The 25703-nt window shown below is 40.7% G+C and overlaps 1 protein-coding gene across 3 annotated transcripts in view; it reads left to right on the forward strand.

Moving 5' to 3' along the window:
- Positions 1–25703, forward strand: part of pkn2b (protein kinase N2b) — a 51700-nt gene that overhangs the window by 20456 nt on the left and 5541 nt on the right. For all 3 annotated transcript variants that reach the window (XM_053636004.1, XM_053636005.1, XM_053636006.1), the window contains 16 exons: positions 7682–7827; positions 11271–11394; positions 12405–12559; positions 14345–14555; positions 15459–15644; positions 16169–16278; positions 19493–19636; positions 19775–19850; positions 20215–20392; positions 21480–21621; positions 22352–22488; positions 22621–22696; positions 22841–22932; positions 23114–23290; positions 24735–24797; positions 24875–24951. In XM_053636004.1, coding sequence (XP_053491979.1) covers positions 7682–7827; positions 11271–11394; positions 12405–12559; positions 14345–14555; positions 15459–15644; positions 16169–16278; positions 19493–19636; positions 19775–19850; positions 20215–20392; positions 21480–21621; positions 22352–22488; positions 22621–22696; positions 22841–22932; positions 23114–23290; positions 24735–24797; positions 24875–24951 — 2094 coding nt within the window. The remainder of the gene's footprint in view (positions 1–7681; positions 7828–11270; positions 11395–12404; positions 12560–14344; positions 14556–15458; positions 15645–16168; positions 16279–19492; positions 19637–19774; positions 19851–20214; positions 20393–21479; positions 21622–22351; positions 22489–22620; positions 22697–22840; positions 22933–23113; positions 23291–24734; positions 24798–24874; positions 24952–25703) is intronic.

A 25703-nucleotide genomic window follows, 5' to 3' on the forward strand; every position in this document is an offset into this window, starting at 1 on the left:
TGTGTGAACATTTCCAGTTCCAAAAATAAATGTGTTTTCCGAACACAATTCCAGTCTTTCCAATCTTTGTTGCAGAATTCAGTATTCAATAAGTTTTGGCCAATATCTGATCCACCATTTTTTATTTATTTATTTATTTTTTTTACTGGTATTAGCCTGTTGGCGATACTGGGTGTGATGTGAGTCACTGTGATAACTAAACACTTAACCAATTATTACTTAACAATTATTTATCTTTTTGCTTATAAAACAAACATTCCCTTATGATAGAAACAGTATAATGGTGCATATCCTCCTTATGTCTGTTTTTTAGTCTGTAACCAAATGAAACGTAAACTGATTGCTCTGAACAGTAAACATTGTAACAAATTATGGAAAGGAAATATGTACTGAGACAAAACATTTTTTGTGACTGTAAAATACTTAGTTACATGACAAAATATAGTTTATGAATTAAAGACCGTAACCTGATGATGGTGTGGTGATTTGATGATATCGGTGAATCTGGTACGAGTCAGATTTCTGATGTTCTGCCTGACTATAGGCTTACACGGAAAAATACGATTGCGGTACTTGCTTAAATGATTGCCGTTAAACTATTTTGCAATAATCATGATGGACACCTCTCTGTGTGTGTGTGTGTGTGTGTGTGTGTGTGTGTGTGTGTGTGTGTGTGTGTGTGTTTGAGAGTGGGTGTGAGAGAGCACGTGCACAAGTGTTTGAGTAGAATGATGGGAAAGATCTCTCACGCTTTGTTAGGAATCCTTCCTCCTCTGCTTCATCTAATGAAGTAGGGCAGGAGGAGACCTGTAGGATTCACAGCCAGGGTTATGACCTCTGTGTGTACATATCCTCTCTTGACAATCTACATAGTCACAAGGCAGTTTTATAGGAATCCGGATTAGATTTATCTCCTTAATGAGCAAGCCAGAGGCAGCAGCGTCCAGAAAAACCTCTCTGATACGACATGAGGAAGAAACCTCGAGCGGATTCACACTCAAAATAACTATCAATTGTTCCACAGAAAATAACCTTATTTTAAAAAGTGCTTAATTAGAACCACTTGATAATGCTATTTTTTGGTTCCAGTGTGATTTCAAGAAAGTCTAGCATAAAAATTTTCCCCATAGGCCTCAAGTCCTCAGTCCCTCCAGGATTCATATGCAGTGAACATGAGTACAGCTAAAAGGTCTCATTTTCCAACAATCACTGCAAAAAACTGTCGCGATTTTGCCAATTCATGTAGTTTTACACGATAAAAGCACTTATTTTTATTTTATTTTTTTAAAGCAACAGTAAAAATCGAGCATTTTTGGCTGCAAGAATCACAGAAAAACTCGGCGAAACCCTGTACAGACTGACACCTGTGCAGAACACACCACTTCGTGCATGCTTGTCTACTGGAAGATAGCTTAGCTTTAGAAGCTTAGCATCAGATCACTGCTCTGACCAGGTTTTCAACCAGCAACAAATTACTCCGCAGAGTATCCACATATATCTGGTTAGATCGGAACAGTGAAACAGTGCAGTGTTTGGGTTTTATTTATAACCCAGGCTTCCTAAAAGCAAAAAATAACCCGGTTCTAATCCATGCACCAGATCGAGAGAAATTACGTTCTTGCTAATGAAACTGATCTTGGATAGAAAGTAAAGAGTGATTAAAAATTCAATCGTGTCTGATGTACACTCTGAGTCGTAAAGCTTCCAAAGGATACGTTTCTGTTGCTGGGGTGATCCCATCAAACGTACATCTTTTGTCCCTCTGGAATGTGTTTATACGTTTAAAAACAATTCAAGGAACACGATTGGACTTTAAGGATCAGTGATGAATGTTTTTATCTATCTATCTATTTATTTATTTATTTATTTATTTATTTAAAGCTTTGATCTAAAAGCTTAAAGGTGAAAGATATACCATTGATGGTGCCACCCCAGTGACGAGCAAAAGTACAGTTTGGTACCTTTATTTCTGAGAGTGTATTAAGTGTAAAAATGATGTGTATTTGTTTACAAAATCCTAAAAACACTTACAGTGCAGGGCAGCAGTGCTGCAAACATTATGAAACATGAATGCTTGATTTTTGCTGTGGCTTTTTTTATTTTTATTTTTTATTTGTGGTGCAATTTACTTTAATTTGAATGGGTGAAATTGCTATTATATGAAATAGTTCTGCACGGTCTTTCGCAGAGATGTTTGTTGGTAAATGAGACCGTTTAGCTGTACTCCTGTTCGATGCACGCGACTCGAAAAGGGCTTTGGCTGAATACACATTGTGCCTTGGCCCAAATCTGCAGAAAATCTGCAGTAATTTAGAAAAATCGCAGGATCCAACAAATATTGCATAGTTTGCTTGATTTTGCGTTCATTTCTGCGATCGTGGAATCCTGGAGGGACGGGTAAACGGATGTAATAATCACCTGCGTCAAAGATAAACGGTACAACAACTGTACAACGTTCATGGACATCTGACACACTACTAAAACGTTACTGCCTCCACGTTACCCTACAAAAAACCACACCAGCTCAAATCTAAAAATGACTAAATTAGACCAGAATTATCAATCAATATTTTCCTTAGTTTCCATTTCCGACAAAGGAAAAAAAAAAAAAAGGCCTTTAAATTTTAGTCGAATATGCAGTACAACTAGACATGTTTACTTAATTATTATTTCCGTGGCAGTGATTCTGTCCGGCGTAGATGAGCAGCTCAGCGAGAAAGACACCAGCTTTTTGACACGGCCTTCTTGTGCAGCGTAATTTCCACACTTTCATTTTACACACCGCCTGCAGCTGATGCCGTTATTCATTTCTTACGTGACTCTTTTGACTGTTACTAGGTTTACAGTGTCCACAGTCTTTGGAATGTCTAGCTGAATGTAGTTCAAGGTTTTCCCCCTAAAGTAACACGGTCGTTTTTTGGTGGTTAAAGTCGGTATCGGTGCTCATTTCATACCGCTAAGCTAATTATGTTCCAGTGCTTTAACACTTGCACAGGATTGCCATCAGTGAGGAATAAGAGTGGTTTTTATTTATTTTATTTTTACTCTTTCTGTTTTGCTGTTTTCGTTTGACCAGTTCATGAAAGCGGCCTTTGTTTCTCAGGTGTAGTAGTGTTGTTCCTTGTGTAATATTTACCAAGAGAACAAGTTGTAATGCAAGCATGAGTGACTCAGTGCCTCGTCTCAGTTAGTTTCTGTTTCTTCACACTCACCTGTCATTCATTTAACGTTTGAAACATTTGTTGACGAATAAAAGGTTTGTTTCCTTGTTTGATCTTTTCCTGTACTGCAGAATGTCGAAGCTTTAAACTCTCTTGCTCCTGACTGAGATTTGACCCCAATCTCTTTGTCTATAAGCAGCAGCTTTTCTCTCTCTCCTTTTTTTTTTTATTTATTTTTTTTAAAATTTTTAAAATTTTATTATTTTTTTTTAAACTATCTCTATACAAGTGTGAAGATTACACAATGGAAATGTAAAGTGTTTGAGATGGTTCGTGCAGACGGTTTAAGCCAAATTTAAACTCTATCAGCCAAATACATACTTTATAGTGTACACAATTATTCCTCTTCGACGTTCTGTACTTGTATGATTGAATCCTGGTTCATGTTTGAATCCTGGTTCACCGTTTATATATTTTACATTTTTAAAATAATAATAATTTAAATTGGTAGTTGTAATGTTGCTCCTTATAATTATGGCTCTCTCTCACCTCTAGCTTGACTGTCCCGGTAAAGGTCTTTTTCTGCTTTTCTGTCGAGTTAAAAACAGGAATGCAGTACCATTTTCTTCATACCAAGTGCATTTTTTTTTTTTTTTTTTTTTTTTTTTTTTTTATTCCACCACTGTTTATTCTAGGTTTTGCTATGTGCTAGAAATGAACTTCTCATGCTGAATAAGATGTTATGGCATTATCATCAGATTTCATTGATCACGTGACGAGAGTGAGGTGAGCCGACTGACCAGGCGATGGCGGGAGATTTTATTTCATAAGTTTATAATGTTTAATATAATAGAGTTTGTCATTGTACTGTTTTGTTGTTGTGTTGAGTTTTTTTTCTGCTGTAACGAAGTAATATGTACATGACACGCATTACATACTGTATGTCTGGCCACTCCCTTTACCTCCTCCTCAGAGCCGTAGGCGATACTGTAGTCCGTCGATGTCGGTTAGGGTGCACGGTATTACAGTGGCTTATTGCATGTGATCTGGCAAGCCTGTGATTGTTTAACTTTGGCAATTCTGTATTTTTGGATTGTCATGATGAAGAATTTCATTCAGTTTATATTACACGTTTGTCTCACGGAATATCGGATGGTAGGCCTGTATGAAGGTGAAGTCTTCCTGTTACTTCTAGACGTGCATTTGTGCGTGCTTGTCCTGACACGAGCGCGTGATCTCATCACTCGGGATTTCGAGGAGCTCTGTTGCATGTGTGTTTGTGGGTAGTTCATGGTGTAGGAAAAGCCAAATAGCGTGTGAAAATTTTTATCTTTGTTCTTGGCCTGTAATCTACACCATGTCAGGAAGTTCAAAGGTCAAGCGCATGCAGCGCTGATGCAGTGTTCACAGTAGGTTAAGTGCAGTCTTAAACATTAAACTAACGTTTTCCGGTCTGTGGTGTTCAGAAAGGTCGAAGTGTTGTCTGGAAAAGCTCCTTCTCCTGTTTTCCCTTGCCCCCTCTTTCAGTTTGTTTTCTCCCCCGAGGTGTTCCATCGGTGTGTTATTTACCGAGTCGTGCGTGCTTTGCTGAAGGCAGGTTTTGCACGCTCGCGCCCCCTCTCTCTCTTTTTTTTTTTTTTTTTTTTTCTTTCACTCTCGCTCGCTTGCTCGCACGCACAATTCTTAAATTTTTTTCAAGCTTTCACAGGCTTCTAAACACATCTATAATTTCTCAGCGGTTACTGGTGTCCTCCTCCTTCACATTTGCCTAAAATAAGAAAGCTAGCCCCTTTTTACTCGAGAACATTAATGTGGGAATTTGCTTACAGTTAATCAATTACATTTGTGTAGAAAGCCCAAGTTCGCTACAGTATTACACCGAAACCGGAATTCTCGGCTAAAACGAAAACCAACTTTCAGTGCTGGAATTATTATTATTAAAATTAACACATTAAACTCGCAAGGCAAAAAAAAAGCTCACACATTTCGCACAGCAGAGACTAAGCTAAATAGTTCATTTCTAATGCTGACTGTTATTTAGGGTTGTTAAAGTTGGAACATTATCTGTCGGGGTTAAGTATAATTTTTATTATTCATTAGCTATTATTAATGAGAAAATATTTTAATGAGAAACTTTAAGTAAAAACATTCACTCATGTTGACCTGAGGAAAAATACGGGGGGGGGCTGGGACAGCATATGACACTTTTCAAAGCAAAATATAGTTCCCAGAATCTTTTAAAAGTTAGCAGAGAGTTTTGTTTGAACAGTTAAAATGGTGAATAAATGAAAAAAGCCTGGTTGATGGGCTGAAAAGTAGACAGCTCTTGTTTGTTTATTGCAAAAATGTACCAAACGCCAGTGAACACAAGAACATTTCTGGCTTTCTGTACTGACCCTGACCCTTTTATACAATTTAACATGACCACAAAAAACCAAAACATTATCAGTTAAGGTACAGGTAATATCCCAGTTTTATAACCCTGAATAACAGTCAGCATTAGAAATAAACTGTTTAGCTCCGACTTTGCTGTGTGAAATCTTTTTTTTTAGCTTTTCTTGCCTCGATAAAGTCACGCTCTTGCAACGTTGACTTCAGAGTTGTTTATATATCGTCCGGCGCTTTACAGTGTAATTTCAGTCAGTCTTCCAGACACAGGTTAATCCACGTCTTAGACTAAATTACACTGTCACGGGGGTTGTTCATTTATAAACGCTCTCTAGTCTAATGCCGAGCTTAATCCCTGTCTGGAAACCCGGCCCCGAGGCCTGAACCGTGAGGGGAAATGTTTCGGGGGCCAAAGCACAAAAGTAATAATATAGTACAAAGAACGCTGTCTGTCTAATGTACAGAATAAACATTTTATAGAGGTTAAATTTCCCTTTTTTAATCAGCTTGTTTTAGATCATTTCATTTTGAGCGAATCCTGTACAGATGTGTTGGGGTGGACATATTGTCTGCATCTACTCACATGTGAAGTAATTGTATTAGCATCACTCTTTGGAGCAACATGCAACGTTTAGTCTCTTATAGTGAAAGATAGCTAGTGGAGGACTCGTCAACAAAATGAATGACTCGTTCAGAGTTTCCTTCATGCCACAAAATGTACATTTACACTAAAGAACCATCCCAATTTGTACGGCTGAAAAAATTGCAGACGTGTACCTCTCTGTAATACAGTTACAGTAGAAAAGCCTTTTATAGCAGCACTTCTATGACACTGAACAAACCCAACAGCGCTCACCAAGTGACCGACATATTTCCTGTTGCTCTAGGCTGCTTTTCAGGGTTTTTTTTTTTTTTTTGTGCTTTCAGTAAGCACCATATGTGCTGATTATATATTTTTTAAAAAAGTAGCTCACGTGACACCCACAGTGTCGCAACAATCCTACAACATTCTCAGTCCTAGCTAGTATTGGCTGACTGATTATCCTAGTCTTCTATCTAAATTAGAATTGTTAGTTGTAGTAATAAAGATACAATAGATTGGTTCCAAAAATATAGACAAGTTGTTATCCATCCGTCCGTTTTCTGTAACGCTTATCCTACACAGGGTCTTGGGGGAGCCTGGAGCTTTAAAAAAAAAAAAAAAAAAAACGGCACCGACTTTTGGATGAGATGTTAAAACGAGGTCCTGACTCTCTGTGGTCATTAAAAATCCCAGGACACTTCTTGTGAAGAGTAGGGGTATAACCTCGGTGGCCTGGCGAAATTCCCCCATTGGCCTTTATCGGTCATGGCCCCCCTAATAACATCCTTCCCTGAATTGATAACATCATTCTCCTTGGGCTGTGGTGGACGTTCTGCGGCACTATGGCTGCCGTCACATCATCCAGGTGGATGTGGTGGTGGTTGAGATTCCCCCCCCCCCATACAATGTAAAGCGCTTTGAGTGCCTAGACAATCACTATATAAATCTAAACTATTCATTATTATTATTATTATTATTATAATCATCATCCAATCAGCCTACAACACATCTTTGGACTTGGGGAGGAAACCAGAGTACCCGGAGGAAAGCCCCGAAGCACAGGGTGAAAAATGCACACAGGGTTAAATCGGGAATTGAGCCCCCGACCCCGGATGTGCGAGGCAAATGCGCTAACCAGTAGGCCACTGTGTCCGCTGACACATTATTTTATGGAATATTGAAATCATTTAACCAACGCTCTTTTCTCCATGTTCGGTTTTTCTTTCTTTTCCCCCAAACTTGCATCCTAATTAGTCAAAAGTTAAAATAAACACGTCACTTGGCTCTTTCTGAAAAAAGTTGAACAACCCTGTGACTGTGACCAAAAAAAAAAAAAAAAACACGCCTTGCGGCCGCTTCACGTAGTATTACCAAAAAGTTTGCGCTAGTGTTCGAGGGGAAAAAATGTGAAAGCAGCCTTGTGGTATAGTCTGTTTTATTTCCCACAGCCAAGGTCTGTGTGATAAATGAACTGTAAATTATGACGTACTTTTGACCTCTGTTTTGAGTGATTTATTTATTTATTTATTTATTTATTTATCCACTTCAGTTTCAGAGTGCCCTTTGACTCCAGACACTCCATGCAGCACCAACAGCAGTCGCCTGGCCGCACTCAAGAAGCAGAACGACATCGAGCTCAAAGTGAAGCAAGGTGCTGAGAATATGATACAGATGTACTCCAACGGTTCCTACAAGGTAGTGTGCTTCTGAATTGCTCTTGGACTGGGTGTCGGGGTGATGAAGTGCATGAGTCTTAATGATGAAGTGGATGATTTGAAAGCTCCTAGATGATGTGAAGTGGCATGTAGCTGCCATTTTAGAACAAACAGTCTGAAGATTTTGCTTAAAAAATAGTTCAGGGGAATTGGTACAAATCCGTCATCCTCCGTGACTGTCTCTTTGATCTCTAAGACAGGCTGGATGTAATGAACTGAAAACGGATGCGAGTCAGTAATGTGTGGGGGAAATGACTTTTTAGATGCACAACGTAATGGGAAACTGACAAGAGCAGCTCATGGGCCTATTGTATGGAATTAAACTTGTGCCAAACGCTTTGAACATAACTATTCAAGAAACGAAGAAAAATATGTACGATGAGAGGAGAAAAAACCCCACTGAAACTGAAAACGGAACTCGGTGGCAAATTTAACATAGTCTTCAAACGAACAGCATTCTTTGCGACCAGTTTTCTAAGCTTTGTTTCTCTCATCTTGGTTTAAGAATGCACTACTGGAGTGTTTGTTTACGCTTTCAAACTTTTCGCTTAAACTCTGCAAGTTTACTTTCGTCATTCTTGCACAAATCTGTCCTGTGGGCGGGGCTTAACAGCGGTTTTTCTCTTACTGGCTAGTGAGATGTGGATCGACTTTAGTCACTCAAGAAACTAATTTCTTTCTCTTTTTTTTTTTTTTTAAATTAAAGGCACAAGTAAACTAACCTCAGTCGTTGTCATGAAAATAAGGAAGTTTGTTTGGGTTTCCTAGCATTCTCAACTCTTTCCACAGTAAATAAGTATAGGACCAAGGCTCAGTTTGATACTGAATACACGCTACCCGGTTTCCCTGTTGCAGGCTAATGCTACATTCGACGTAAAACACTTAACTCAGAATTTCCGATGTTTGACTAGGGGGAAAAACTAAGAATCCGTACTCAGAATCTCAGGGCGGTCTCCTTAACTTTGAGTTCAGCAAGTGGCTTCAAAATAACACGGCTACTAACAGCATCAAAAGTAAACACCATACTAATATTTGCTTTACACAATTGACTTACAGACCTACAGTATTAGCTTGTTAAGTGTGTAACGTTGACTGTACAGTTCACTGTCTTGAGGAGGTAAATATATAACATGATGATTTCATAGAATAATATACATCACTCTTATCACCAACATTAGCTGACCAGCTTGCTAACAAAAGGTCGTCGTTGTTCCCCCCCCCACACACACACACATCATAAATTCTGTAATTCCTGAAATTCCGACCTCCCACTTTTGAGGTAAATTGAATGCAGCGTTATTTGGGGATCTTTGACAACCTGCCACCTCCGCGTCAAAGGGCTGCATGCAGTGTGAGCGGTTTAGAGACCCGATTTTCTCAACCATCCTGAATCGTCCGTGTGGTTCTGTAAGATGGTTGGTTGGAACAACAACAAGAAAAAAAACATGATTCCTGATGATTAAAATAACTGTTTCTTTGCAATACAGGGGTCAGGGGGGTGATCCTGACCCCTTCTGCTCTCCGGACCTGCCCGGCCCATCCTGATCTCCTACTTCTGGTTGGAGTTTCTCATTAATTGGAAATAATTTGCTGCTGCTGAGGACGGTTCCATATGGACAGCCTGAAGATGATTGAGGATTGTACTACTTTAAGACCATGAAGATGGCTTTGGACCTCAATTCATATGAACAGTTATGCCGTGATCGCTTTAGGACTGTAATCGCCACGAGCGGTCATGCACTCTGGTCTCCATCAGTGAACAGTGGAGGAGTTCAACAAAACAGACTTCATGTAAAAACTGTGATGAATTTCATTGTTATACAGTTGCACCGTTTGACCATGTAGTACACCGTCCTAGGAGGGATTTATTTATGATTACACAATCCGGTGTTGCCCAGATGAGGATGGGTTCCTTTTGTGTCTGGTTCCTCTTGATTTTGTCCTAATAGCGTCTGAGTTTCTTTGCTACGGACATCTCTTGCTTACTCTATCAGGGATGAATTCATACATTTAAAATGTATGTCCTGAATGTAGTTATTTCTGTAAAGCTGCTTTGTGACCATGTCCATTGTTAAAAGCGCTATACAAATCAAATCGAATTGAATTCAACACCTCTTTGTTCCCTCATAACAATGATTGGTTGCATCTCCATAATCAATCCTTCCTCGACATTTTTCTCGTATTTTTAATTTTTCTTGTTTCAGTACAAAAAACATGCAGAACCCGCCACCAAACCCCTTACTCTTGACGGATGGATAGCTCTCCTGTTTATTTTTGTGAGAAAGCGGAATTTGGGGATCAAGATCAGGGGTGCTTCCGACTGAAGGATGACGTAGTGCGTGTTAGCCTCATCTGTGATCACTCGTATAGTGTGCACACCGCTGCATCCGAAAACAACAGATTGCAAATGAATATAAGTCATGTAGTGTACAGCGATTCTGGGATTTTGAAAATCATATCGTGTCCACTTGGCATAAAAGACAACCGGGGCTTTCGGTCATGTATTGAGCCCTTTATGTTCTCCTCTGTGAGTGATGTGAACGGGGTGTGTGTGCCGCTAATGAATGGGACTTGGAGCATTTATAATATGTCCACTGTATGTAAGCTTAGATTTATAGGAATATTATTGTTGCTATAGCTCCTGGAAAAACAGTAAATAGCACCTGTGTGTTTTTGTTTATTATGTTTAGGACTGGTTTCATCAGTCTCTTTACCACTGCTGTACAATTGGCGTTTGTTCATTTAAGCTGAGAAGCTACCGAGCAGTTCCGTGTACAACACACTGGCACCGATGAGGTGTGAGGAAGCTAAAGGGAATCCAAATGTGAGGATAATTATCGTAAAGCATGATCATTTTTCTACCAGAATAACTGCCTAATATCTGAAGTATTGGCAGTTGCCCAGCTACAAGTGCAAGAACATTTTTGAAAACATTTACATACTAATGTCTCAACTGACTTTGATCAGGTTGCACAATTCTTATTTTTTTATTTTTATTGTTTCATGGGTAGCTAATAGTGGTGAAACATGGAGGAACACACATGCAGGACATCCTGTGGAAGTGGAAAGCACTTCCTGCAGGTAAGGCTTCTGAGGTGACGTTCGCATTAATGGCTGTTAAAAGGAAATGCAGCACTTCAGAGATGTCTGACACATATTTGCGTTCATTGGCCTTGTGTACTGTTAGAAGTAAACAGCAGTGTGATCTTTGCACTCGGTGTGATGACGAGCAAAACGTGAGAAATATGTGGCTTCGGAAATAAACTGATTTCTTTAATGTTACGCAGACACACGCATGAAGGCATTACAGCCGTGTGTGTGCACCTTTTGTACAAGGATGAGACTTAATGCATTATTTCTGAACTAGACAGGATTTAGATGAAAGTAAAGCTTCTTTCTATTTTCGTTTCCTTTCCTTTACAGGATCGTAAGCTACTTGCCATGGCCCAGCAAATGCTCCAGGACAGCAAGACCAAAATCGAGTTCATCCGGATGCAGATCCTCAAAGCGAGTCAGACCAATGAGACGAGTTACGAGAACAATGACGGTAAAGTTTTCTTTTAATGAGCCTCTTAACCCTCATGTTCTGCTCACATGTTAGTCACATAATAGATGGGACATTCTGAATGCAGCCATATTTAAGGTTTACCTTGAACGGGAGTCATTCTTTTCTGGCAACCAGTTAAACATTTCAAAAGCAGGTCATGTATTAGCCTGAAACCTTTCTTGTTCGAACCAGCTGAGTAAGGTCTCTGCACAGACTTTCTCACTCATATGAGTGTTCGCCAGATGTTGGATGTAAATCCATGTCTGTTACTATGCTGAAGAGTGAGAGACCAATGAGGATGGGTGATTGGTCTTGGTGGTTTTATTTTCCTTGTGGCCAGTTAGCTAGCTAGGGTGTTACTGATGCCCTTAACCATTTACACTGTACAGATTTCAGCTCGATTTTATTGTCACAGACGTATTGTAAAATAATTTATTGTTTTGGAAGTTAAGCTCCGCGGCCTCAGATCACATAAATGCGATTGTGTTATTGTGACCCAAGACAGCTGACGCCAAAGTTCTGGTGGTTACAGAATTTTTTTTTTTTTTTTATAAATCTGAGTATAACCACTGCAACGACACTCATCTAAAAGCCACCAATAGCGTTGTCCTCACGGGACGCCTGCAGACGCGGTAGCGTTGTCCTCACGGGAGATGAATCTCTCAAATCTATGAGACTGACAAAACTTAAATGAGGTCAAGGTAAAAAGGTGGGGTGTAATCGATTTGATTCTACAAAGATGTCTACTAAAGCAAAAAAAAATAAATATCTGTGACATGTGTAGCATGGCAGTGCGATAATATTGTGATGTAATATTTTGGCCAGATCACCCACCCCTAGTCCAACCTCTAAAATGAGAGCTGTTTACAGCACAGAACCTGTACATTCATTACGTTCACCATTACGGTTGTTGAAATGTTTGCGTTCTTCCTCAAATCTTAACTGCCTGGTTTTATAGGAAGCGTTGTGTGACTGTATGAAGCTAACGTTGGTGACTTTTGACCCTGCAGTGCCTACAAACAAGTCTATAATCAGTCCTCTGGATTTGCGGCTGGAGGAGCTGCGACATCACTTCCGGATCGAGTCTGCCGTGGCCGAGGGAGCCAAGAACGTCATGAAGCTGCTCGGCTCAGGGAAAGTCACGGAGAAAAAAGCTCATTCAGAGGTGCGTTCAATTCACCACTGTCTCGTTTTTCATGACAGAAATATATAATAATATTCGAGCCATTTATCCGAAATTTGTATTCATTTCACCCGTTTCAGTTGCAACTCATTTCGTGTGCACAAATATGCAAACAAAGTACAAATGAAATAAAATTAAAAAAAGTTGCGTCATAAAATTCGGATTAACGTGAATGACATTTAGTCGATATAAAGGTAAATAAAAGACCAGAAATTCAAACATGATGACAGATTGTTTAAAAAAAAAAAAACCCAACAGTACTATCAAATGATAAGCTGAAAATATTTTGATTATAGCGTTAATATAAAGCATTTTGAGCTGTTAGATGTGATGGATTGCAGGCAGAGGATGCAGGTGTAATTGCATCAGATTAGTTTACACTAGTTTGTCCAATGTTTGCTTGTTTGAGCTTCATAAAGCACAGTTCGGATATTAAACGCATCATGGCTGAGAAACACTCAGGGCTTCTTTGTCCTTCAGTCTTGGTATAATGGAAAGAAAAGTAGTTGTTCACACTGCAGTGTGACTTCTCACTGATGCTGTAACAACACCGTGTGGAATACGAGTCAGACGTTAGCGTCTGGCTCATGACCTGTTGATAAAAGACCATTATTTCTCAGTGTAACACTTTAGTATTGCACTGAAACCTGATATCTGTGTGACCTTCCAATGTGCCTGTATTATACAGTTCCACTCAAATTCATCATTATAAATACTCTGTATAAATATTCTGTTTTAGTAAAGAATGATGAGTGATGAAATACAAGTGGTTCTTGAACGTGTATGAGAAAATGAAGTGCACAGTAAACAAAAAAAGTAATGAAAGTGGCAGAGCTGCAACAACTAATCCATAAAATCGATTATGAAAATTGTCAATGAATCTCATTACTGATTAGTCGGTCTGCGTGTGGCATGAGGTATGTTTACTCATTGCGTTACTTCTGTTCTGAAAACATGCACAGGAGAGTAAACACTAAAGTTCCCAAAGTTCCCAAATGACGTACTGTGCACTTACACTATGTATTATGTACTCTACCGTCTAGTGTATGAATTTTAGAAAGGCAATATCGTCTCAAATGGAACGCTAGCGGGTGGTTTTTTAAATATTTATTTATTTATTTTACACACATTAACCGGAAGTATAAGTCATTTCCTGGTCGATGGAGCGTGACGTCATACGCATGTAATGTGACGCCGCTAGCTTTAGCAGAATACCCAGAGTCACCGACATTGAATTTCTTCAGTTTACTGTTTTTCAACGTTACCTTTTATACCCAGCATGACCTCAGTCACCAACAGACGGAGGCGAAATCGTCAAGTGATTGCAGAAAAAAGTGTGTGACCTCCAAGTCCTCTCAGGCAGGGGAGCATTTTATATTAAACGCAGTGAAGCCTGTAACCTGTAAACTTTACAAAGCGGAGCTCGTGTAGCGCAGAAGCACGACAGTGATGCATGAACACACACTTTTATGTTTATATCCACAGTGCTCCACTGTGTGCAAGGGGTTGGGGAAACCGGTGCGAGTTGCATAAAAGGTTTTGTTTAATTCACGTTTGTCATTATATGCTGTATTCGCGCACGTGCAGTATAAAATTTGTCGTTTATTGCCCCCCCCCCATCCATATCCATCCGATTAATTGGATAATCGAAAAATTTATCAGCAGATGAATTGATTATGAAAATAATTGGCAATATGTTAATCAGATGTATAAATGTGTTAGTTTGATGCAGAGCCAGTGACATAACTGATCTAAGTCTGACTTCAGGCCCAGGCACGCTTTAACGAGTCGAGTCAGAAGCTGGACCTGCTGAGGTTTTCTCTGGAGCAGAGGCTGAGCGAGCTACCGCAGAACCACCCAAAGGCCAGCTTGATCTCAGATGAGCTCTTCATGGCGGCGACGCCTCAGAGCCCACGCCAGAGCATCATCTCCTCTCACAACCAGTATAGCACTGTGGCTAAACCAGCAGCTCTCACAGGTAATCACACACACACACACACACACACACACACTCCACCACCACCAATCAGATGAACATTCCTGCTCGAGGTGATGCTTGTACACTAAAGGGTGTGAAGGTATACCATGATGAGGAATTCTAAAATAGTTACGTTGTCAAAACCGTGCTGTCCCAGTCACAAACGTTGATTTATAATGGTCTACCTAGAGTACTGTTTATTTTTTGTTATTTTTGGACTCCCAGGCATTAGAGAAGAGTGTGTGTGTGTGTGTGTGTGTGTGTGTGTGTGTGTGTGTGTGTGTGGTGTTCTCAAGTTATTGCAGAAGTGACATCAGAACTACAGACTTGTAGTTGCAGAGAAAGCTGACCCAAAAGTGAAGTTTAGCCAGCGGTTTTGGTTTGGGGGAACCGAATAACTTTTCACAACTTCCAACAGATCCATCATAACGTGATTTGGCAGACTATATCTTCCATCACTGAAAAGAAACGATGTGCTTGGAAAGCTTTCATTTTGACCAGGCTGTCTCGTTAGCCATCAGTGTCTACTTGGAGCAATAATGATTGCAGCTAGTTCTGTGCTGGAATAGAAAAGCAGTTAGTAGCGTTCTCACTGATGTATTGTTAGTCTTGATAACTTGCAGCAGCGGTATGAGGATGACGATCAGCTGTCTGGCTTAACTGTGAATCACAGTTGACTTTTTACACACTAGCAACACGCTAAGCCCATGTGAACGTGAGAGAGCTTTGCACGTTCCGTCTGAGAAAATGTAGAGAAACATGGCAGCTCAGCAGACGCGTCACTGGATTATGATCAACACTTAATGTTGACTAATCAGTTGTAGTAATATTCAGTAGAATAGACTGTGACTTGTTTTTAGTAATTCCTTTTTTGTTTTCTCTGTCTGTGTGTGCTGTGTACAGGAACATTGGAGGTGAGGCTCATGGGCTGTCAGGATCTGCTGGAGAATGTTCCAGGCCGGTCTAAAGCAGGATCTGTGTCCCTGCCAGGCTGGAGCCCGAGTGAACCACGCTCCTCCTTCATGAGCCGAACAAACAAGAACAAATCAGGCAGCAGCAGAAACCTTTCCAAAGCGGACGAGCTGTCCAGTTGAGTGCCTTCAGCATTTCTTCCTTCTCGGAATAAAATGACTGATGGAGATATGGAAAGGGTTTCTAACGCTGGTGCATTTGGAAAACATTGTAAATCTTGGCACTTAGTGACTAAATGCTTCTGAAAAAAAAAAAGACAGAATATCCCAAGTGAAAGTCTGAATATTCCATATAAAGCTTCAGCACTTGACTGAAGTGCCAATTTCGCTGTCTAACGCAATAGTATGTCTCTCGGGTAACAGACTAATTTGGGACATTTAATTTACATTTTTTATATACGTGTGTGTGTGTATGTATATGTGTGTGTGTATTATGTGTGTGTGTGTGTGTGTGTGTGTGTGTGTGTGTATATGTATAGTAGTAGAGCCATTTTGAAGGCAGCGATTTACTGTTCTATTGGAAACAAAATCAGACTTCTATTTAAAATTTGTAAAATATTTGGATGGACCACAACTTAAGCATTCGGTATGGCTTTATTCCGAGCAACGTATGATGATGCAGCGTTTGTGTTGTATCTTCAGATGAGATCAGCGCTGTTCTGAAACTGGACAACACAGTTGTGGGGCAGACGAGCTGGAAACCAGTCAGCAATCAGTCCTGGGACCAAAAATTCACACTGGAGCTCGATCGGGTAATCAAATACTCCGTGCACACCTTAACATATGATGCTGTATCTGGATATTATTTGGCTGACAAATGAGCTGATCTAATCACCTGGTATTGATGTACATCATCACCGTTTGTGTTTTGTGAGCATTACGATCAGATTTCGTATGGTCAGCATTCAAATAAGCCTGCTAAATAGAATGTGGGAAGTTGGCCTGCTGACAGCATGGCAGATGTCGGATTGACTTGTACTGTACAGCCTACGTTAGTTTTGTTTATTTTCTCTCTGTTGAAGACGGGCTTTTCGTCCGCAGCTGTGTGTCATAAATGACGACCAGCTGTTGCGTTTGCAGCAATTGCGATAGCAGCTGATGTCCATCATTTACTAGGTTCGGTGTTCGCAAAATGTACTCGAAACACCTACGTTGTCATTTATCCTTTCACCTGGAGTACACACTTTATACTGGCTCCTATCCTGAAAACACTGGACACATGGAAGGATTACACCCTGGATGGATGAGTCACGCACCCATTCACACCTAGGGGTAATTTAGAGTCTCCTATCAATGTTTGTGGGGAGGTGTGAGGAAATCTGTGTGGGCATGGGGAGAACATGCCAAAGTCCACACAAACTGGAGCTGTAAGACACCAACACTACTCGCTGCACCATTATATCGCCTTACCATGCCCTACTTAAAGTAATGTTTTTGAAATGTAATAAGTTCTGGAAAACATGATCGATTGTTTTGCTGAGTTTATAAAGTGCTTCAACTAAAGATGGAGCCTTAGTATTTGTCACAAGTTGGAATTTTATTAGTCTTAGTATTAATTGTGTTTGTATTAATTGTTTGATTGAACTCCTGCCACAATCCCTTCAAACACTCACGCGCACAATTACTTACACAAATATATTAGCATAATGTTTGCACCTGAAGCTCACTGGCCTGATTTATGTTACCTGCCTGAATGATCAAATAATGCCTTAAAACCCCAGATAACAAAATCTGAAAGAGAAGTTTTCTAAAGTTGTAATATTTCACTTTAGAATTGCATCCAAAAACCCTCGGAACCCTTTTTTTTTTTTTTTTTAACACCATCATATAATGTTTTCACCCTAATGCTAGCCTGATGCAAAGAATTTTATTTTAATACATTACTACATTACCACACTCAAGCCAACCAGGACAGCCAGGACCCTTGGGGTGACTTGATGACAGCTTGACCTTCACAGACCACATTTCAACAACTGCACGATCCTGTAGGCTCATGCTGTATAACTAATCAGATTTGTTATAGATAAGAAAATCAGACCCTGTCTCACCGAACAGGCTACACAGCTACTAGTCCAGGCTCTTGTCATCTCAAAACTGGACTACTGGGACGCACTACTCTCGGGCCTCCCAGATGGCTCCATCATACCCCTTCAGATGATTCAGAATGCAGCAGCATGCCTAAAAGAACCCACGTCACACCTCTCTTCACCTCCTCAAATTTAACGCCTTGATGCTCACGTACAAGACTTTGTCTGCACAGCACCCCCCTATCTCAACACTGTCCTTGAGGTTTACGTTCCCTCACGCGATCGGTTAACGATCGACATTTTAGTAGTGCCTACTCGGCGTGCCTCAAGGTCCCTTTCCGGAATCTTCACACTAACTGTCCCTCAGTGGTGGAATGAACTTCCGACCTCAATCCGACCAGCAGAATCCGTCACTATTTTCAAAAAACAGCTAAAGTCCCACCTCTTCCGTGAGCACTTAACTAACCCCTAAAACGCGAGCCCCACGTTATCCTAAAAAAAATAATAAAAATTACTCCGGCTGTTACACCTCTGCTCTGTGCACTTTGCTCCTCTAGAACTCAATGATAAACCTTGTACGGTAGCACAACTTGCATTGTTCTCTGCTTGATATATCGCTTTACTTGTATTTCCTCATTGGTAAGTCCCTTTCGATAAAAGCGTCTGCTAAATGAATAAATGTAAATGAGATCATTTAGAAAATGCCTGAGATCGAATCAGTGTGAGTCAGACACCCTCTGGAGGCATTGTGGTTGATGCAATCACAATCCAATGTTCATTTACAGCTTCTTTTTTTTATTTCTTATTTTGCCTTGTTTTAAACACTATCTAATCACTGACCTCTATCCAGTGTCCCCTAACTCACATTAGAATTCCCATCAAGAAATACACCAAAAGTTTGTGGATGCCTGACAGTCATACCCATATGTGGTTCTTCCCCAAACTGTTGCCACAAAGTTGCAAGCACACTGTAGTCAAGAATGTCTTTGTATTCTGTAGCATTAAGATTTCCTTTCACTGGAACTCAACAGCCCAAACCTCTTTCATCATGACATTACTCCTACGCATAAAGACATGGTTCGCCAAAGTTGGTGTAGAGGAACTCAAGTGGCCCGAGACATGACCTCAACTCCACTGAACACCTTTGGGATGAACTGGAATACTGACCATACCCCAGGCCTTCTCACTTGACAACAGTGCCTGACCTCACTAATGTTCTTGTGGCTGAATGAGCACACACCACCCCAGCCACAGTCCAAACTCTAGTGGAACACCTTCCCAGAATAGTGGTGTCTGTTACAACAGCAAAGTCGGCTCCATGTTAATTCCCATGGTTTTATAATGGGCACGTATGGGTGTGATGGTCAGGTGTCCACACACTTTTGGGCATCACGTGCCGCAGTTTTGACTTGGTTCATCTCTTTCGTTCTCTGTAGTGTGATTGTTCCTTTCTAGTGCTTATGTATTAGTCATACTTACATATTTCATCCTGCATGGAATTACAGCAGTTGCGAGTTGGTTATCCCAGCGTGTACAGGTTTATCCATGAGCCCCCGAGTTCTTGAGCCTATTTGTGTGATTTCTTAACTGACAACTCGGTGTAATGCAATACAATAATTTGAAAGTAATACAATAATTTGCACTTGATCAGCAAAAGGCCTTTGCTGGATATAAATCCTTACCATATTAATAATGAATAAATAAATAAAAATAAGAGTCTGTTGTTTTTTTTCAGAACGTTTACTATTAATCTGTTTGTTTTTAAATCCACGTGTGTGTAAATGTTGTGTTATAGAGTTTCACCGGGAATTCTGTATCCATAAAGTTATACACTGTACCTGGCATTGACTGTTTTTCAAACCCACATAGAAATGTTTTTGTACTGTGTGTACTATTATTTATTTATTTATTTATTTATTTAAATTTATTTTCTGCATAGTCTCGTGAGCTGGAGATCTCTGTGTACTGGAGGGACTGGCGGGCTCTGTGTGCCGTCAAATTCCTGAGGCTGGAGGACTTCCTGGACAACCAGCGTCATGGCATGTGCCTCTACCTGGAGCCTCAAGGAACTCTGTTTGCTGAGGTGCATTCATGTTTGTGTTTACGTGCACATGCAAACACACACACGCACACACCTACCTGCCTTAATGAAGCATGACGGGCATTACAAAATATGTCCAGTTGTTTGTATTTACTTATTTTTTTTCCATTTTCCACCCAGGTTACATTTTTCAATCCAGTCATCGAGAGGCGACCAAAGCTACAAAGGCAAAAGAAAATCTTCTCAAAACAGCAAGGTAGGCTCATAGTCATAAATAAGTCCATGATTGATTGTCATGGTAAGTTTGTTAAGTGAGTCATAGCTTGCTTTGCCCTCTTGTGAAAGACACTTTTAACAGACACTTTGTACACATTATCAGTTAACTTGAGGTCCCTTCAAATGTAGTCTATTATCCAGCAGATCCTTTTATCCAGTGATAACAGTGAGATATGACATCACAACCATGCCGTGACTAGTACTGAACCCTAACGGCTGAGCTCTCGCTGGCCCTCATTTACGCAGTTTAGATTAAGTGACCAACGTTATGGTTGTTCGCTTCAAACGTGATGTTACGCTGTATTGCTGTCCGGTGTGATGTGTCTCTGGGTTTCTCTCTCCAGGTAAAACATTCCTGCGTGCACCTCAGATGAACATCAACATTGCCACATGGGGGCGTTTGATGAGAAGAGCAGTCCCATCCGTCAACAATTCCTTCAATCCTCCGGTGACTGGGCTCGGATCAGCGCTGAGCCCCGAAGCGGGAATCCTCGGCCACCCGGACTCGCCGTCTCTGTCCAGGTACGCACCCGTACACACCATGTAACCCTGCGTTCACATGAGGTTATCACTGGTGTGGATCCTGTTTGTGTTTGTGCACAGTTCAGCTTTTTTGAATGTGATCATATATATTAGCCAAAATGTTACTGTGCTTGCTTGATTTTATAAATATCTCACAGACTTATAGACGCATTGTTTTTGTGTTTCTTTAAAAGTATGTTTGGGGAAGATGTCCCAATAATCTCCGTTATGTCTTCCAGATAGAGTCATGCTATGTCATATTTGTCCAGGAAAAATGTTTGTGAAAACGAAAAGTGAAATGGATTGCAACACACGCGTGCATTTGAGGGTTATGAGACTAGATTAAGGGGCTGAACTGTGGTTTTCTGGCCGTCCTGGGATTTGAGCCCTCAACCTTCTGGACACTGACACAGAACTTTAACCACAATGGTTAACCATTCTCGCTTCATTTTTCATCTATTTACACAAGCATGGCTTAAGTTCAAGCAAAACACTTTGCACTTGTTTAGTTGGCAGTAATGTTTTGTGGATTGTTTCCATCCTACATCACAAATGATGCGTTTATATAATTTGATGTTACATAGTACAGTGCTTTTTAAAACACATGGCCATATTGACTTATCAAAGTGAAGTAACCCCATATTTGTAGAGTTAATTGACCCCGTAAATAAGATCCTTTCTTATCTGCGAAACAGCACAGTAGGCACTCGGATAAATACTTTGCTCTTTTGTTTGGTTCATGACCAAATACAAACGTTTAGATGTGCCCACATGAAACTCATGAAACGGACCGCTCGTTTTTCTGATTCTCATATTAATTATTCTTTATCTTGAATAAAGAGAGAGGCTGAATGGGCCGAAGGCTTCTCAATTACTGTGGGTAAAATATAGTAAGCCTTTTCTGTTTAGATGACCATGTGATTTAAGTCCCTCTCTTTATCTGTGCTTGAATACTCTAATGAGCTGTCCTTCAGTGAAGCGTCTGGTTTGGTTAGAAACACTCCAGACCCAAACACGGCCAGGGGCCAGTACTAAAATGGAAATTGGCACGTTGTCAGCAGTGTTGTGTTGTGACCTTTTCTCTCAGTGATATGACCGTGACCAAATTAGACTTTGACAAAGGTGCCACCCCTCCTCCAAAACGCCACCCCACCCCTGCTGCTGAGCTCGAAGAAGAGGAAGAAGAACCACCATCACAAGAAAAAATCCCTGACGGAAATGAGGTGCAGGTAATGAACTGTTTGAAATACGTGTCATAGATGCAGCTACAATACACAAAGTTCAAAGCACGACAGGAGATTAATTGCTTCGTTGAGGTGGTTTTCACACCAGGCACATCTTGTTTCAGACTCACTCGATTCTATCGAACCCTGGTGCATTTGTGTTCATCTTACGTCATCAGAAACGCGAATGGAAAAAACAACGCGACTCACCATATATATATATATATTTTTTATTTTATTTTGGTACTGTTATGCACAGCAGATAATATGCACAGCAGTGTGGACCTCTTCTGTGTCCCACAGCGTTCCCCTGCCACTCATGGTACACGTGTGTTGCAGAAACTAACGATGTCGTCATCGGGTAAAAACACGTGCGCAGGTTATTTTACTTCCTGAACAAGTGCGGACCCGAGTAAGAGTTGCGTTCACATTCACGGGAATCGCAGCGCAGTTCCTGTGCAGCTGAACTCAGACCACCTCCTACCGGTAGTCTCAGGTTCAGTACCGCGGTGCGCTTCCCGGTCCGCACGACAGCTTTCACGTTACGCAAACCGTGCTCCGTTTCAGACTAAACTGCCAGTGTGAAAGCCCGCTTAATCTCCTTGTGCTAAAGTGTTTATTCTAATACAGAACACTTTCCCAGTATGTGTTGGGTTATGTGGTGGTGTGTTTTTGTCGATGGTTGTGATGGGATGTGTAAACTTTAGCCCGGATTGTAAACGGTTTGTACCCTCAGGATGCATTAGCCACATTTGACTTCCTGAACGACAGCCGGAACAGTACGGTGTCCAAGCCGGAATATGATAATCAAGTGGAAGATGAAATTCAGCAGCCTGATCTAGAACTTACCGAGCAACACCATGTTGAACCAAGGTGCGATATCCCAGTGTTCACCTGGAAACACAGTTTACAGCTTAATTCCATCAAAACATTATGTTGTATTGATTTAAGATTTTATGTCTAACCAAGTCTAACTGTCTGTCTTGTTTTTTGTTTTTTTTTTAGGGAAGAGCCGGACGTCCAGTTCAGCCTCAAAGACTTTTCTTGTGTGGCTGTTCTGGGCCGTGGACACTTTGGAAAGGTAAAAGCCATTTAATGGATTGTACATTACCTTACTGAGTGTGTTGTGTCTGAACGCTAGTCAGAAGAATTATTTACGTTCGTCTCGTGTGTGTTTGTGTTTGAGCTTCATTGCCGCAATCAAGTCTTTTTAATTATTCAACAGGTCTTACTGGCAGAATACAGGAGCACTGGGGAAATGTTTGCCATCAAAGCTCTGAAGAAAGGGGATATTGTTGCTCGTGATGAAGTTGACAGGTAAGGATGACCAGTCAGAAAAATGGGTTTACGTAATGGTATTGAGATCGTGCACAGTTAAAAAAAATAATAAAAAAAAAAATAGTAATAATAATAATAAAAATCCACCTTGCTGACTTTGGACAGTCTGATTAAATGGCTCGTGTGCCGACATGACGATGAGATGCATTTTGTTCCACAGTCTGATGTGTGAGAAGAGGATCTTCGAGACGGTCAACAGTGTCCGGCACCCGTTCCTGGTCAATCTCTTTGCTTGCTTCCAGACCAAGGAGCATGTGTGTTTTGTAATGGAGTATGCAGCAGGAGGAGACCTGATGATGCACATCCATGCTGACGTGTTCTCAGAGCCACGTGCGATGTGAGTGACCACGTTCACTGTTGAACGAAAGTACAGAATCTACAACCACTCATTGTCAGACCTGGAAATGTATGGGAATGTTTTTTTTGGGGGGGGGGTGAATAACCTGTTGTCAAATGTAATGTAATAGAAACTCAAGACACAAGAATAGATTGAAGAAAAGTTCTTTTTTTTTATGTTTTGCACTAGCTAAGCTAACAAACAGTGGAAATCTCTCACCCAGAATAATTTCAGTACACACGGCCAACACGTTGATTATATGCCTCAAACTGCATTTCATACAGACTTGCAACTATAGTTTAGATCACAGTTTCCTTTTTTCTAGAGTTGTATCAGATTGTACAGGAAAGCAATTGGCTAATAATATACAGTAGTAGGCCTGTAATGTATTATATTACACAGTAATTATATTATGGTGTCTTCGTAAACCACCAGAACAGAATTCTACACGTCACTGGAATGGTACTGGAGGGCTGGCGGTACTGCAGCCAAAAATGCTTGATTTTACTGTGGCTTTTTTTTTTTTTGTGGAAAACTTCTTGAAGGAGAAATTGCAATTGCATGAAATTTTGTCTTTCGCACTGCCCTTTGTTGGTAAATGGTCTGCACTTATAGCGCTTTTTTTTTTTTAAACCCTAGTGGTTCTACAAAGCGTTTTACACTGTTTCTCATTCACCCGTTCTCACACACACACACTCGTGCACACCAATGGTAGTAGAGATGCCATGCAGTGCGCTAGCCTGCCATCGGAATCAACCTTGGGTTCGGCATCTTACCCGAGGACACTTGGGCTGGGGATCGAATCGCCAACCCTGCGATTAGTGGACAACGCGCTCTACCACCCGAACCGCAGCCGCCCGAATGAGACCTTTGACCTGTACTCATGTTCGACACACGTGAAGGGAAGGCGCTTTGGCTGAATGTGCGTTGTGATGACGTCATGTGACACGTCTTGGTCCAAATCTGCAGAAAATCCCGCCGTAATTTAGAAAAATTGCAAGCGCCTTCTGCGGAGTTTCTTTGATTTTGCGTTCATTTCTCTTATCGCAGAATCCTGAAAGGACTGACAAGTGGACACAGACTGTACCAATAAAGTGTCTCGTACAACATGGCAGTCACTGTTTTTTTGTTTGTTTGTTTTTTTTTCCCTTTAATTTGTCGCATATCTACAATCCCACGTTCAAATTCACATTTCTTCATGTGGACTATCCCTGCAATTTTGCACAGTTATTTATAAATCGGTTAAATATCTTCAGGATTGGATGGAGGGTTGATTTTCTCAGATAAGTGATGATCTTTTTCCATAAGTTAATGTTTGGCTGCAGTCCCTGGCAGCACTGCTTCTTCAAAATTGGCCAGAGTATCATGGTCATTACTCATAATAATAAAGAAAATGCTATCTGCTAATATGCCGTTTCCCCCCCACTTGTTTTTCCTGTTGCAGATTCTATGCTGCCTGTGTGGTCTTGGGTCTGCAGTTTCTGCACGAGCATAAAATAGTATACAGGTATGTTTCATTCGAACACAATCTGAACACTGCCTCTGAACTGGTATTCATGTGATTTTATGATTTGAATCCTCCAGGGACTTGAAGCTGGATAACCTGTTGCTGGATACTGAAGGATATGTAAAGATTGCTGACTTTGGGCTCTGCAAAGAAGGTAAGTGTGCTGTTCTGCGCCCTCTGGTTTATCTTGGCACCTGGAATACTTTAAAAAGTATTCATGACCTTCATGTAATCATTAATATTTATCGTCAAATAAAGGCCCTAAGTAACTACAATGCCTCTGATACTGTAGCTCATAGAACTCTGACCATTTTGGTTCTTAACAAGGAAATCGTCATCAGATTACTAATAAGTAATACTCCAACTGTTTAAGATGCTTGGTGATTCATTTAAGCAATATCGCAGGAGTAAGAGTGCCATTATACTGAATATAGGCATGGCTGTGATTCGGCCATAGTCACAAGTCCGCAGGGCAAGTGCCGTAGCTGCTCGTAGTATAAGCACAAGATTGCCAGTGCGATATTGCTTTTGTACAACGGTTTTATAAACAAGGAATTAAAATCAAGTCAGTGGCGGAAATAGAGCCTGAAGAATCCACACTCACTTTGTGGCATGTCGGCTAGCTAGCTCACACTGATTTGTACATTCCCATTAAAGGTGCTTGGGTAAAATTGGCGTCCCTTCTTCCTTTTCATCTTCGTCGGATGAGCTTTTCATATTTTGAGCCAAAAGTTATATTCCTGAAAAGTATAACTTGCCATGTCTGGTGGTGATGTTGCTAGCGCTACTGTAGTAACTGGTTCGATCGAGGACGTGGAATTGTTATGTGGCGAACACAGACGAGCGGACTGATCCTAATGCGGTTATAGATAATATAGCCACTCTTGGAATGCTGCTGAACAAATC

The sequence above is a fragment of the Ictalurus furcatus genome, chromosome 11 (assembly GCF_023375685.1).
Source record: "Ictalurus furcatus strain D&B chromosome 11, Billie_1.0, whole genome shotgun sequence".
NCBI classification, from domain to species: domain Eukaryota; kingdom Metazoa; phylum Chordata; class Actinopteri; order Siluriformes; family Ictaluridae; genus Ictalurus; species Ictalurus furcatus.